The 13,349-nt window shown below is 44.8% G+C and overlaps 1 protein-coding gene across 1 annotated transcript in view; it reads left to right on the top strand.

Moving 5' to 3' along the window:
* The window catches only part of tlr18 (toll-like receptor 18), a 36,592-nt gene extending 23,243 nt beyond the window's left edge, over nt 1-13,349 (top strand). Inside the window, exons 2-4 of the mRNA XM_088327584.1 lie at nt 20-1,018; nt 1,088-2,270; nt 8,959-13,349. Coding sequence (XP_088183710.1) covers nt 30-1,018; nt 1,088-2,270; nt 8,959-9,351 — 2,565 coding nt within the window. The 5' untranslated portion in view covers nt 20-29 and the 3' untranslated portion in view covers nt 9,352-13,349. The remainder of the gene's footprint in view (nt 1-19; nt 1,019-1,087; nt 2,271-8,958) is intronic.

Here is a 13,349-nt window from a genome sequence, read left to right as displayed (position 1 = left end):
CAATTGTCTTCTATTCCAGGTGAGTCGCAATGTTGTGGACACTCCTCGCTCTCAGCGCGGTCTTCAGCAGAGTCCAAGCGCTGCCGACCCAAAGTCCAGCAACCCCAAACAGCACGTTGCCAGTGGTACCCTGTCAGTTCTCCAACGGGGGCCGCACAGCAAACTGCCTCGGTGGACTGCTAGAGAGCGTCCCATGGAGACACTTCCCGTCCACGCTGGAGGACATCGACCTGTCCTACAACAAACTCCAAGAGATCGGTCCGGAGGACTTCCTCCGTCTCCCTCGTCTCCGCGTACTCAAGCTGCAGTACAACAACATCTCGCGCATCCACCGTGACGCCTTCCGGAGGAACGATCTTCTGGAACATCTCAACATTTTCAACAACTCGCTGCCAGAGATCCCTGCCTCGATTCTGACGTCTCTATCGAATTTAAAGTACCTTTACATGTCCAACAATCTCTACAGACGTGCTACGTTATCCAAAGGGTTCTCAAGGCTCAGCAAGTTACAGGTTCTGTCTGTGGGTGGTCCTCTGGTGGAAGGTCTGAAAAGAGAAGACTTCCAACCGCTGAAGAACATCAAGTTACAAGCTTTCGCTATCAAATGCTCCTCCAATTTGACCTACTACGAACCCGGAAGTCTACGGATTATCCAGACCCATCAGATGGGCTTCGACATGGCCGTGGACCAGCGACCGGGAGCCCTCCTGGACATGCTGCGAGACCTCGCCAACAAGACCTTCACTGCCATCCAGTTCCGCAACGTTTTCGAGTTTATGTACTACGTGGGAGACGTGGACATCTTCCAGGGTTTAGCTGACATTTCCGCCTACCAATTAGTTTTCCACAGAGGAAAGTTCAATGAAAACCTTCTAAGAATGGCCCTGACCAACCTCCAGACCGCCCACGTGAAGAGGGTCAGGTTCCAATACATCGATTTCGCGCGTTCCCCGACATTCATCGATAGCGGTGCCAGATCCAGTATCACGGACCTCAAGCTGGAAAAACTGGATCTCTGGTAAGGCTTCTTGGGCGCTTTAGAAGTACCGTGCAAAAAAGTAACCATCATGCTCTCGATTCTTCTCAGGTACATCAGCAATCCCGACATATTACGTTTCGACTGGCGCTTCACCTGGTTTAACAAAGTGAGGCAGCTTTCCATCGGATACGTCTACTTCAATTCTGTCCCTTGCGACGCCTGGGTGGAGATGAACGGCGTGGAGATCCTGGACGTCTCCAACAACCGTCTGCAGAATGACTACATCTTCAACCAGATATGTGACTATCGTGGCTCGGTGTCCAACCTTCACACGTTCAACGTAAGCAACAATGAGCTGACGAGCCTGAGGGACCTGTCGGCGCTGACCAGGCAGTTCAGCCGGCTGCAGGTGTTGGACCTGAGCCACAATCAGCTAGGTTCTGCTGAAAGCAGTCGAGGCTGCATCTGGCAGAAGAACATCACCAGGATTATCGCTCACCACAATCAGTTCACCACAGAAGCCCTGGCTTGCCTTCCCATCACCGTGAGGTACTTGGACCTGTCTTCGTGCAACTTGGACCAGCTTAACATTACCTATTTCGAGAACGCCGTGAACCTGGAGGTGCTGCTTCTAAGTGACAACAAAATCAAATTCATCCCGTCCAAGTGGATAAGTCCATCGCTGGTTCGACTGACTTTGGACGGGAACTCTTTCGGTCTCATCAGCAAGGAATCCTTCCAGCACATGCCCGGACTCTCTTACCTGAGAGCCGGGAACAACCCCTACCACTGTACCTGCGACCTTCACGCCTTTATCGAGGACACCACCAACAAAGGCCGGATCAACCTCACGGATTGGCCCGCCAACTACAGATGCTACCACCCCGAGCCCTTCCTCAACACCGTTATCTCCAAGTACTTCCCGAGCAAGGTCGCCTGCGACGTCCGGTTGGTCGTCGTCATCAGCGTGGCCACCACCACGGCAGTCATCCTGATCCTGATGCTCCTCTGCTACCTTTTTGACCTTCCCTGGTACACCAAGGCCACTTACCAGATCCTCAGGGCCAAATACAGAGCACACAAGGAGCGAGCTGCCGGAGAAGCCGGACCTTTCGCCTATCACGCCTTCATCTCTTACAGCCACTGGGATGCCGACTGGGTGAGGGATCAACTCCTGCCCTGCCTGGAGGACAACCGCAATCCTTACAGACTGTGCATACACGAGAGGGATTTCATGCCGGGGCGCTGGATCATCGACAACATCATCGAGAACATCGAGAGCAGTCACAAGGTAAGGCGGAGAAGTTGCGCAAGCTAACTTGTGATGCCCTGCCAGTGTGGAAAATGTGTAATATCGAAACTATTTTAGAGGAAGTGGCTTATTTTGGCTTTACCAGCTTTGAGGTCTGAGATGACGAAAGAGGCACGTTTCAGTAAATGTGGAATTTTAGCTAGCATTAGATTAGCCTATCGTACTTTTGGGAATTAGCAATTGCTTGCACATTCTCAGCGCACAAGAAAATCTAGCTAGCTCACAAAAATCAGGGCTCAAAGTTGCTAATTAAGAAGCGACTTAAGTCAAAGTTACAGTGCGTGGAGGTAAAAATACACGGGTTCCCCTGACGTTGTGTCCTAAATGCGGTATTTTGAAGTCGAAGTAGAACAAAGTTGAGTAAAGTTAGTAGAGTTTGTCGAGAACCGGCTTCTTCGGCTCGGCTCACTGAAAGGAACCGGCTCTTTTGGGTCCTAAACGGCTCTTCAGGTTGTTTTTGCTTCTTTCATCCCAACATGACCAAATACTATGTCAAATGATGCACAAAATGACTTAAAGGAAGGGGGGAAAAGAACAAAAAAGAAAAAAATACCAAAATGAAAAAGTTGTATAAGGCTGAGGAAAAAAAGAAACAAGAGGAAGAGAAAAAAAGAAGGAAAAATGTAGAAAAAAAGCCAGAAAAAAAGAAAAGAAAGAAATGTAGGGAAAAGGTAAATAGAGAAAAAAAAAGAAAAAAGTAACAGCTCCGAAAAAATAAACACAATGAAATTTTTTTTAAAGGAATTTAAAATAAAGTAGAAAAAAACACAGAAAAAGAAGAAAAAGTTTGTGTTGCATTCAAATAATTTCCAATGATATCAAGCGTTAGGGTTAGGGTTAGGGTTAGGGTTAGGGTTAGGGTTAGGGTTAGGGTTAGGGTTAGGGTTAGTCAATCTAGTTGATGTCAAGTTTTGGACATGTTTGATAATTAATTATCTTGCCACACTTGGGATTATGGTTGCTCACTGTTGTTTCAAGCATTGCTCACCGACTAAGGAAAATGACAGGGAACATTGCCGTTTACCAAATTGTTCGAACGAGTTATCTGACTCCATTAACCAAACACGACCTACGTTCACCCAACAATGTATGCGCGCTCGTTTCTCGACGGAAAAGATGAACAGGAAGCCGACATTTTCCCACGGGGCAGATTTAATTTCACTCACAAATCAACAAAGTGTACTCCATCGAAAACGGCCGAATTAGTGTCGTTGGAGTCTCTGGGAAGCCCTCTTCTGAAGTCCTTTAGCTCTCTCCTATTCACCATCTTCTCCCCGCATGATGGCGTTCCGATTCCTCCCATGGGCGTGCCAAGGAAGCCCCCCCTGGGCTTGCTTCACCACCTCAGAGGAGAGCGTTGCGATGTCTGGAATGTTCAAAACAACACCGAGCGTTTTTATGTCATCGGGGCCTTTCTGCGGCAACAGCATCCGGATGTGCTGATTATCTTATCCGCCGTACGTCCCGTTCCCGCCGTTCCTTTAAAGAACATTTTCTACTAGGGTGCCCTGACCACAGCCCAGCCAGTGAATATCTTGCATTAAACTCAATAAATGTAACTTGTATTCAATCGTATAAAATCCTTTATAGTCAAATGTATAAAACCCTTCAGGACCCAAAAAGGTCCAAGGGGAAAATGAATGAATGAACAATCAAGTATTATAGTCAAAGCCAAAAAACATTGTAGTTCTGGCTGAAAAATGTGGAAAATATAAGAACCTACTGCAAAACAATGTAACTTAAAGTAAAAATACTAGGAGGGGGTGTACCAATTGTGTTGATTCAAGTACTGTTGTTCTTACTGTACTATAATCAAACTTAGTTCTGAGTTTAAAAAACAGACAAACCTAAAACCATAATAATAATAATAATAATAATAATAATAATAATAATAATCCATACCTAAGGTCGTCGCCATGTTTGTTCCATGTCTTGTGTCATGGTTGCCATGGCGCCCAATTGGCCCCACACGTGTGTCACGGTTGCCGTGGCGCCCAATTGGCTCTGCTCGTGTGGCGCCAGCTGCAGCTTGTTGACATTTTGGCTCCCTGTCAGTATCTAAACTCTGTCCTGTCAGTCCCCTTTTGTCAGTCCGTCTGCAAATCTCTGTTTTTACACAGCAAGTCCTTTTTCGCCTGTTTTTACTTCTACTTTGTCTCCCTTTACGACCTGTTTTGTTCTCGACCTGGCCTTCGACTTTGATTTGATTGGCTCTCTGTCCCTATTTAAACCCTCTCCTATCTGTCCCCTTTTGTCAGTCCGTCTGCGAACCTCAGTTAACCCTAGGCAAGCCTGTTTTTTGCTCCTGTCTGTCGACCCATTTTTTTATCCTGACCACATCTATTCTTCCGTCCTGGCTTTCGACCTCTTTTTGTCACCTAATACGTCTACTCTCCTTCCCTGGCGTTTTTGCTCTCCTGTCCCGGCTACTGACCTGTTTTTTTACGTTCCCGACACCGCCATCGCTCGCCACGGAAGTCCCACTTCCACGTCCGAGCAACCTACTCCCCGCAATCTCCGGATCGTGTGTGCAATCCTTTCCCTTCTTCCCAATAAAACTGTGAGAAACGTTACGCGAATGGGTCCTGTCCCCGTTCTGGTTCGGACATCTTGCCTTTTACGTTGGCACCGGTTTTCGTTCGCATTAGGCAACAGTGCCATCTAGTGGTCAAATATTAAACACATATTTTAACAACATTTGTTGCCACATTCGATAGCTCAGGGGTTATCAAAATCAATTTACTTTTCAAAATAAAACATCTAATAAAAGATTTCACTGTTCGAATATCTTTTTGAAAATATTCTACACAAATAAGATCTCAGAATAAAAACAATAATAGTATTTGTGTGAATAAATGAATCCGTAGTAAATGAATTACATCAAACTTTCATTTTAAGACAAAGTGATTTTTAATAATTTACGTTGTTGTTGTTTTTTCCTTAAATGATATTATTGATTATTTTAAACGTTATTTACTTATTTAAGTACTTAAAACGTATCTAAATATTTAAATAAGACAAATGACGCTCTTATTTTAAAGAAAGAATACATGTAACAGTTTTTCTTTTTTAGGATTTATTTGAATAATTGCGTTAAAATTAACTCTTGAAAATAAAATAAAAATTACTTAAAATATACGCCAGCGGATTAAAAAAATTACTTTACATTTTACTATATTTTTAATTTATTTTACTATATTCTGTGTTAACGTCAGAGATGTGTGTGCTACTGTGGTCAGTTTCTTCTTCACTTCAAACAAATGGCTGCAGCAATGCTGCCACCTAGTGGAGAGTTTTATTGCATGTTTTGTGAGAAGATTGTTTTTTAGGATTGGAAGGCGATTTCTTAAAGTGAAAGTGTGAATTATTTAGCGAATCCTAGTAGTAAAATGAAATAGTATTAAATAGTAGTACTGTAGTTTTATTTTTGTAGTATGTTTGTCGTGTTTCCACAGAACTGTAGCATTTTTAAAGTATTTTTGTAATATTTATGGAGTATTTTTGAAGGATTACTGTAGTTCTATTTTCTAGTAATTATGTATTTGGATTTTTTGTAGTATTCCCGTTTATCGTTTTTCTGTACTTTTTTATTAGCATTTTTTTCTGCAGTAGTGATTTTGTAGTATTTCTGTAGTTTTTTTGTACTGTGGCTGTCTTACTCTAGTATTTCTGTCGTAATATTTTTGTAAGAGGTTTTTGTAGTACTTATGTAATAATATTTATGGAGAAGTATTTTCATATAATAGAATGACTGAAGTGGTATGTTTGTGATATTTGTGTTGAAGTACCGTCATTTTGTAGTATTTGTATAGAAGTATATTTTTAGGATTTCTTTAGTATTTTTAATATTAGGCACTTGTAGTATTTTTTGAGTAATACTTAGGAGTATTTCTATATTACTTATTCTTTTCGGAATTAAGGCAAAATAATAAATTAGGACCCTGTTTATAAGCACTAAATATGATATTTTGTTTTGTAGTAATTTTATAATTGTCAAGACCAGAACGGAGACAGGACCCACTTGAGTGACGTTTCTCTCAGGTTTTATTGGGAAGAAAGGAAAGGGATCCGGTGCTCGCTGGGCGCAGGAAGCAGGTCGCTCTGAACGCGGAAGTGGGAAGTGTCAGGAACCGAAAAAAACGGGTCAGTAGCCGGGACAGGAGAGCAAAAACGTGGTCGTAAGCATGTCGTAAGCCGGGAAAGGAGAGTAGACGTGGTCGGGGACAAAAAGGGTCAGAAGCCGGGACGGGAGAGTAGACGTGGTCAGGATCAATAACGGGTCGAAGCCGGGGGACGGACAGGAGCAAAAACAGGTTGGAGTCAGGGTCGAAAAAAGGGCTTTCCTAGTCTAAACTGAGGTTCGCAGACGGACTGACAACCAGGGACGGATAATAGTGGGTTTAAATAGGGACAGAGAGCCAATCAGAGTCAGTTGGCGCCAAAGGAGTGGGCACAGGTGAAGCATATCGGTAATCATGACGATAATATTGTTCTTGTATTTGTATTGTGGACACAGAAAAGGACAATGGGGACACTTTTTGAATAGTAGTACTTTATTTACTATTATTGTCATAACCTGTGCCAGCTCATTTGGCGTCCACTGCTGTGGGTTCTGATTGGCTCCCTGTCACTATTTGAACCCAGTCCTGTCTGTCCCCTATGGTCAGTCCATCTGCAAACCTCAGTGTATACTAGGCAAGCCTTTCTCAACCCTGACTTCAACCTGTCCCGTTTTTGCTCCCGTCTGTCTCCGGCTACGACCTGTCTTGCTCCCGACCACGTCCGTTTTCCTTTCCCGGCATAAGCACCTCCATCAAAGCTGCCCAGCTGTTAAATTTACCTCGACATGACGTGAACACAGACTGAGAGTATACGACTGCGACAAAATAACAATTATAGATCTCGAAATAATAACACACAACACATCATTGAAATTGAATAAATGGTTTCATTGCCATTATAGAAAAGTCAAATAAAATTAGACAGCTTCCCCCTTCAGTGTAAGAAAGCAATTTAGAGAGTGGCCGGCTAGCTGCCAGCTAGCATTAGGTGTTCTCGAATTGAGGCAGATTAAAAGACAGAAGGGGTTTCCCCACTTCGACGCTGAACCTCACCGTATACTAGGCAAGCCTTTCTCGACCCTGTCCGGTTTTTGCTACCGTCTGTCTCCGGCTACAACCTGTTTTGCTCCTGACCACGTCTATTATTCCGTCCCGGCTTACGACCTCTTTCTGTCCCCGACTATGTCTACTCTCCCGTTCTGGCTTACGACTCGTTTCCGACCCCGACCACGCTGCGGGCTACCTGATTGGTTCCCTGTCCTTTTTTAAGCCAAGTCCTGTCACTCTCCCGTTGTCAGTCCGACAGTGAACCTCTGTTGTTACAAGGCAAACATTTTGACCCTGACTCCCGCCTCTCCCATTTTTGCACCCGTCTTTCCACCCGTCCATTCCTGATTTCCCTGTTTGTCTCCGGCTCCGACCTGTTTTTGATTCCAACCACGTTTGCTCTCTCGTCCCGGCTTGCGACCCGTTTTTGATCCCGACAACGTTTTTGCTCTTCCAGTCTCGGCTACCGACCGTTTTTTTTTTCATCCCTGACACCGCTACGACCTGTTTTGCTCCTGACCACGTCTATTCTCCTGTCCCGGCTTACGACCTCTTTCTGTCCCCGACAACGTCTACTCTCCCGTTCTGGCTTACGACTCGTTTCCGACCCCGACCACGCTGCGGGCTACCTGATTGGTTACCTGTCCTTTTTTAAGCCCAGTCCTGTCACTCTCCCGTTTTCAGTCTGTCAGTGAAACTTTGTTGTTACAAGGCAAACATTTTGACCCTGACTCTCGCCTTTCCGTTTTTGCACCCGTTTTTCCACTCATCTGTATCTGATCTCCCTGTTTGTCTCCAACTCCGACCTGTTTTTGATTCCAACCACGTTTGCTCTCCTGTCCCGGCCTGCGACCCGTTTTTGATCCCGACCAAGGTTTTGCTCTCCCAGTCTCGGCTACCGACCCGTTTTTTTCCATCCCTGACACCGCCATCGCTCGCTACGGTAGATCCACTTCCGTGTTCCGATCACAATCCAAGGACGAGAGTGACTTGCTTCCCGCGTCCAGCGAACACCCTAGGTGCAGCCCCTTATCTTTCCTTCAATAAAACTTGTGGTAAACGTTACGTGAGTGGGTCCTGTTTCCGTTCTGGTCCTATATTCCCATAATATTTTGAGCATTTTCCTTTTGTGGGCCGGATGAAAAAGCCTGACTCCGCCTACCCCTGGTAGAGACACAAAATGAACAGAACTTAAAGCAACTCCATAACATATTTTAGGCTTCATAAGAAATGTCACGAAGCGGGTCGGGAAGCAGGGAGTTGGAACTCATTTGCGTCACACAAACGGACCAAAAACAAAACAAAGCAGGCTCAAATGCAGGCAAAACTACAGACTAGGCCTTTAACGGGATTAAACAGGTATCAAACAGGCATGAACAGGTTTCCAACAAGGGTAAACAACGATCTGGCCAAGGGCAGTTCCAAAAAGAGTAATCAGGAAATGCAGGTCAGCCGGTGTTAAAGGGCGGGGCCAGTTGGGCGCCATGACAACCGTGCAGGACATGACAGGAAATCCTTTTTGTTCACCGAAGATCTGAAGATCTTTTGTTTTCTTGCAGGTGATATTCGTCCTATCGCGGCATTTCGTCAACAGCGATTGGTGCAACTACGAACTCTACTTCGCCCAGCAACGCGCCATGGGCAAAAACTTCAGCGACGTCATCCTGGTGGTCAAGGAACCCATCGACCCGGGTTCCTTGCCCAGCAAGTACTGCAAGCTGAAGAAGATGCTGAGCACCAAGACCTACCTGGAGTGGCCTCAGCAGCCCAACCAGCAGGCCTTCTTCTGGGCCCAGCTGAGGAGCGTCTTGGGCAGACCCACCAGGGACAGCGTCGGGAGCAGGAACTCCTCGGCGGGGGACCGCCGACCCGCGGAGACCGGAGGAGCCGTCCGACCCCGTGGAGATGCGGAGAAGGTCTCCAAAGGGAGAAAAATACCTGAGGTGGCTTAAGGTAAAACGAAACTTCTGGACACAAAAGGAGAACCGGGGAACGCGATACCCGGACGGTGACAGAATCGGACCCCTGCCGGGTGTGGAAGCCGGCAGCGTGAATAGCCCGAAGGTGGCCCTTCAGGTTCTTTTACTCGAGACAATGCTGAGAGAAGCACAAGAGAAAAATGAGCCATTATGTCCACTGGATGTCGCCAGAAGCAGGCGCCACTCTCAAAGCACCCACTGCAGCTGTATTTGCTGACTACCATTGAGCAACCAGAGAACATTGAGGAAACCCATTCCAAGGTTATTTCACATAAAAAAATTCTCAGTTGCGCGGATTTTTGAGACGAAAATACAACATGGACGAAGTTTTAAGAAGCTACAGCTATTTTTTAATAGATCCAAAAAGTAGAGTCAAGATTTTGCCTTTCCAGCCTAAGCCTGACCTACGAACCTGATTTTGCAGGACCGAGCCCGAAAAACCCCAAATGTCCTATTTTATTTGTGAGGACTCGGGAGGAGGAAATGTGATATATGATTACAAATGTTGTAACAAAATCCAACAAAACTGTAGAAACATTTACATGTTTTAGATTTCTGTGTCTTTACATGAAACGGGTGTTTTTCATTAATTTTTGTACTTTATGTATCTATGTATTGTTAGGAATGAATATCTTGAAAAATGTATCGTTTACCAAATTGTTCGAATGAGTAATCTGACTCCATTAACCAAACACAACCGACGTTCTCCGGCATTTCCACACGGGGGCAGATTTAATTTCTTAAAGTATTTAACTAAGTGAACTCCATTGAATTAGCCGAATTAGCCAAATTAGTGTCGCTCTTCGTCGAGCCTCCTTTCTCATTTGTCCCTCTCGTTCTCCGATCTTCTCCCTTATTCGATCTTCTGAAGTTTTTGCTCTGCCCACGTCTCTCTCCCAAGCTGGTGCGTCGGCTTCTCCCATGGGCAGAGAAAAAAAACCCCACGTGGGCTCCACGGCTCCTTAATGTCTAAAGGAACTCAAAACAACACATATCGTAGAAAAAATAAAATCCTTCAGTATGTATGTTTATGCCGGAGCCATATCTCCCAAGTTGACTAGAGTCAAGAACACACTACACATTATTATTATTGACTCTTTCTGGGAGATTGATACAAAGGATTCCCCTTGGCACGCCCATGGGAGGAGATTCCCAGCCCCCTCGCTTAACCCAACCAATGCAACGTCGGGAGTCATTAAGTGACTGTCACGACCAGGACAGAATCAGGGCCCAAATGTGTAGCGTTAACCACAAGTTTATTGATAAAAAGAGGAAGGGCAGAGACCGCGATCCGGTCTCGCTGGAAGCGGGAAGCAAGCCGCTCACGTAATCAGATCGTGATCCGAATACGGAAGTGGATCTTCCGGAGCGGGCGATGGCGGTGTCAGGGACGGGAACAACAGGTCGTGTTGTGGATTATTGAAGTCGAGCTTGACATAAGCAGAACGCATTAGTTTGAAACGGGAAATTCCAGGCTTGTTTCTCCCGGGTGTAAATGTCAGCGAACGTTATTATTAATCACCTCGGGCTGCCAAGGAATAACATTCTTCTTGGAGTGGAACATGCGGTCAAGCCGACCCCAACGAGTTCTTGGAAATTGTGTAACTGTGGAAAATCGAAAGAGGACGAAAACATTCTGTCTGGTAGCGTGCATTTCGTGTCAGGGACGGAAAAAAAACGGGTCAGTAGCTGAGACTGGGAGAGCAAAAACGTGGTCGGGATCAAAAACGGGTCGCAAGCCGGGACGGGGGAGCAAACGTGGTCAGAATCAAAAACAGGTCGGAGTCGGAGACAAACAGGGAGATCGGGAACGAACGGATGGAAAAACGGGTGCAAAAACGGGACAGACGGAAGTCAGGGTTAAAATGTTTGCCTTGTAACAACAGAGGTTCGTTGACGGACTGACAACGGGAGAGTGACAGTGACGAACTGTGTTGTGGGGAATGATCTGATTTATGTAGCCTAGCGAAAGCTAGCTTTCCAATGATTCTACCGGAAATGTAACGCACCATGACGGGTGGATAATTTATTTTTAAAAAAGGCAGCGAGAGAGAAACCGGGACATAATAATTGAAGTTTTGACCCTGACCCGGCCCGAAATTCACGACAGGCACGTTCCTTTAATCCTGTAAATATTTTAATGATAAAATAAAAACCAGAAAGACGTTTAAATCATTGAATAAATCATTTAAATTAAGTTGTTCTGCTATATGGAAATGAATCCAATAAGATATTTATGAAGAAATTTAAATGGGAAAAGATTGGACCGAGGCACTCATTAAATGTTTGTGATTGAGTCCATAATATTACTTTTTATATCGGGAAACTATTGTCCTGCTTGCCATGGCGCCCAATTGGCCCCGCCCGTGTGGCAACAGCGGAGCTTGATGTCATTAACAGATTGGCTTTCTGTCTATTTAAACTCAGTGCTCTCATTCTTCCTTTGTCAGTCCGTCAACGAACTTCTGCCCCGCAAGATGTGGGTTTCGACTCGGTCCTGTTCCTGTTGGTATTTCCTGTCCGGTATTGTTCCTGTTTATTTTGTCCTGTTTAATTTCAGTTTCCATTTTCGTTTCTGTCTATTTTTGTCCTGTTTATTGTTTACTCCAGTTTACGTTCCTGTCTAGTTTGTCCTGTTTATTTTCGATATCCTGTTACATTATCTATCCTGTCTGTCCCATCCTGTCCGGTATCGACCCCATATATCCGATATCAACTCGGGCAATTGGTATCGATCTCGTCTGCCTCTGGTTTCTCATTATTTCACGTCAGACTGCTGTCTCACGTCCATGACTCCCATTTCCTGGTGGAAAAACGGGTGCAAAAACGGGACAGGCGGGAGTCAGGGTCAAAATGTTTGCCTCGTAACAACAGAGGTTCGCTGACGGACTGACAACGGGAGAATGACAGTGACGAACTGTGTCGTGGGGACTGATCCGATTTGTGTGCCTGTGTAGCCTAGCGAAAGTATTTCCTGTCCAATATTGTTCCTGTTTATTTTGTCCTGTTTAATTTAGGTTTCCAGTTTCGTTCCTGTCTAGTTTGTCCTGTTTATTTTCGATATCCTGTTACATTATCTATCCTGTCTGTCCCACCCTGTCCGGTATCGACCCCATAGATCCGATATCAACTCGGGCGATTGGTATCGATCTCGTCTGCCTCTGGTTTCTCATTATTTCACGTCAGACTGCTGTCTTACGTCCATGACTCCCATTTCCTGGTGGAAAAACGGGTGCAAAAACGGGACAGGCGGGAGTCAGGGTCAAAATGTTTGCCTCGTAACAACAGAGGTTCGCTGACGGACTGACAACGGGAGAATGACAGTGACGAACTGTGTCGTGGGGACTGATCCGATTTGTGTGCCTGTGTAGCCTAGCGAAAGTATTTCCTGTCCAATATTGTTCCTGTTTATTTTGTCCTGTTTAATTTAGGTTTCCAGTTTCGTTCCTGTCTAGTTTGTCCTGTTTATTTTCGATATCCTGTTACATTATCTATCCTGTCTGTCCTATCCTGTCCGGTATCGACCCCATAGATCCGATATCAACTCGGGCGATTGGTATCGATCTCGTCGGCCTCTGGTTTCTCATTATTTCACGTCAGACTGCTGCCTAATTTTGCATGACTCCCCATTTCCTGTAAAATAAAAGGCTTGTGTGAGAAACGTCACGCGTTTGGGTCCTGATCCTGTTCTGGTTCTTGACAGAAAAAGCAATAAAATTTGATTTTTATGTATAGCAAAAGTGTAAACCTGTTTTTGAATTTTGTCAGTGGATTATTTTTCTTTTTTTTGGGATTGAATCTTTGAGTTTGATGAACACTCAAAGAGTCCGAGAGATTTATATGATACTTAAAAAATCTCCTCCTGGTATTGATTCAAACATTATTTTTATTTTTTATTTATTTTTATTTTTATTTTTTATTTTTTCCCCCTCTGTATTTCTGCAGCACCTTATGTTCTCATGAAATTTTTT

The sequence above is a fragment of the Urocampus carinirostris genome, chromosome 2 (genome assembly GCF_059441175.1).
Source record: "Urocampus carinirostris isolate Australia breed hairy pipefish chromosome 2, RoL_Ucar_1.0, whole genome shotgun sequence".
Lineage (NCBI taxonomy): Eukaryota > Metazoa > Chordata > Actinopteri > Syngnathiformes > Syngnathidae > Urocampus > Urocampus carinirostris.
This window is presented reverse-complemented; position numbering and strand designations above follow the sequence as displayed.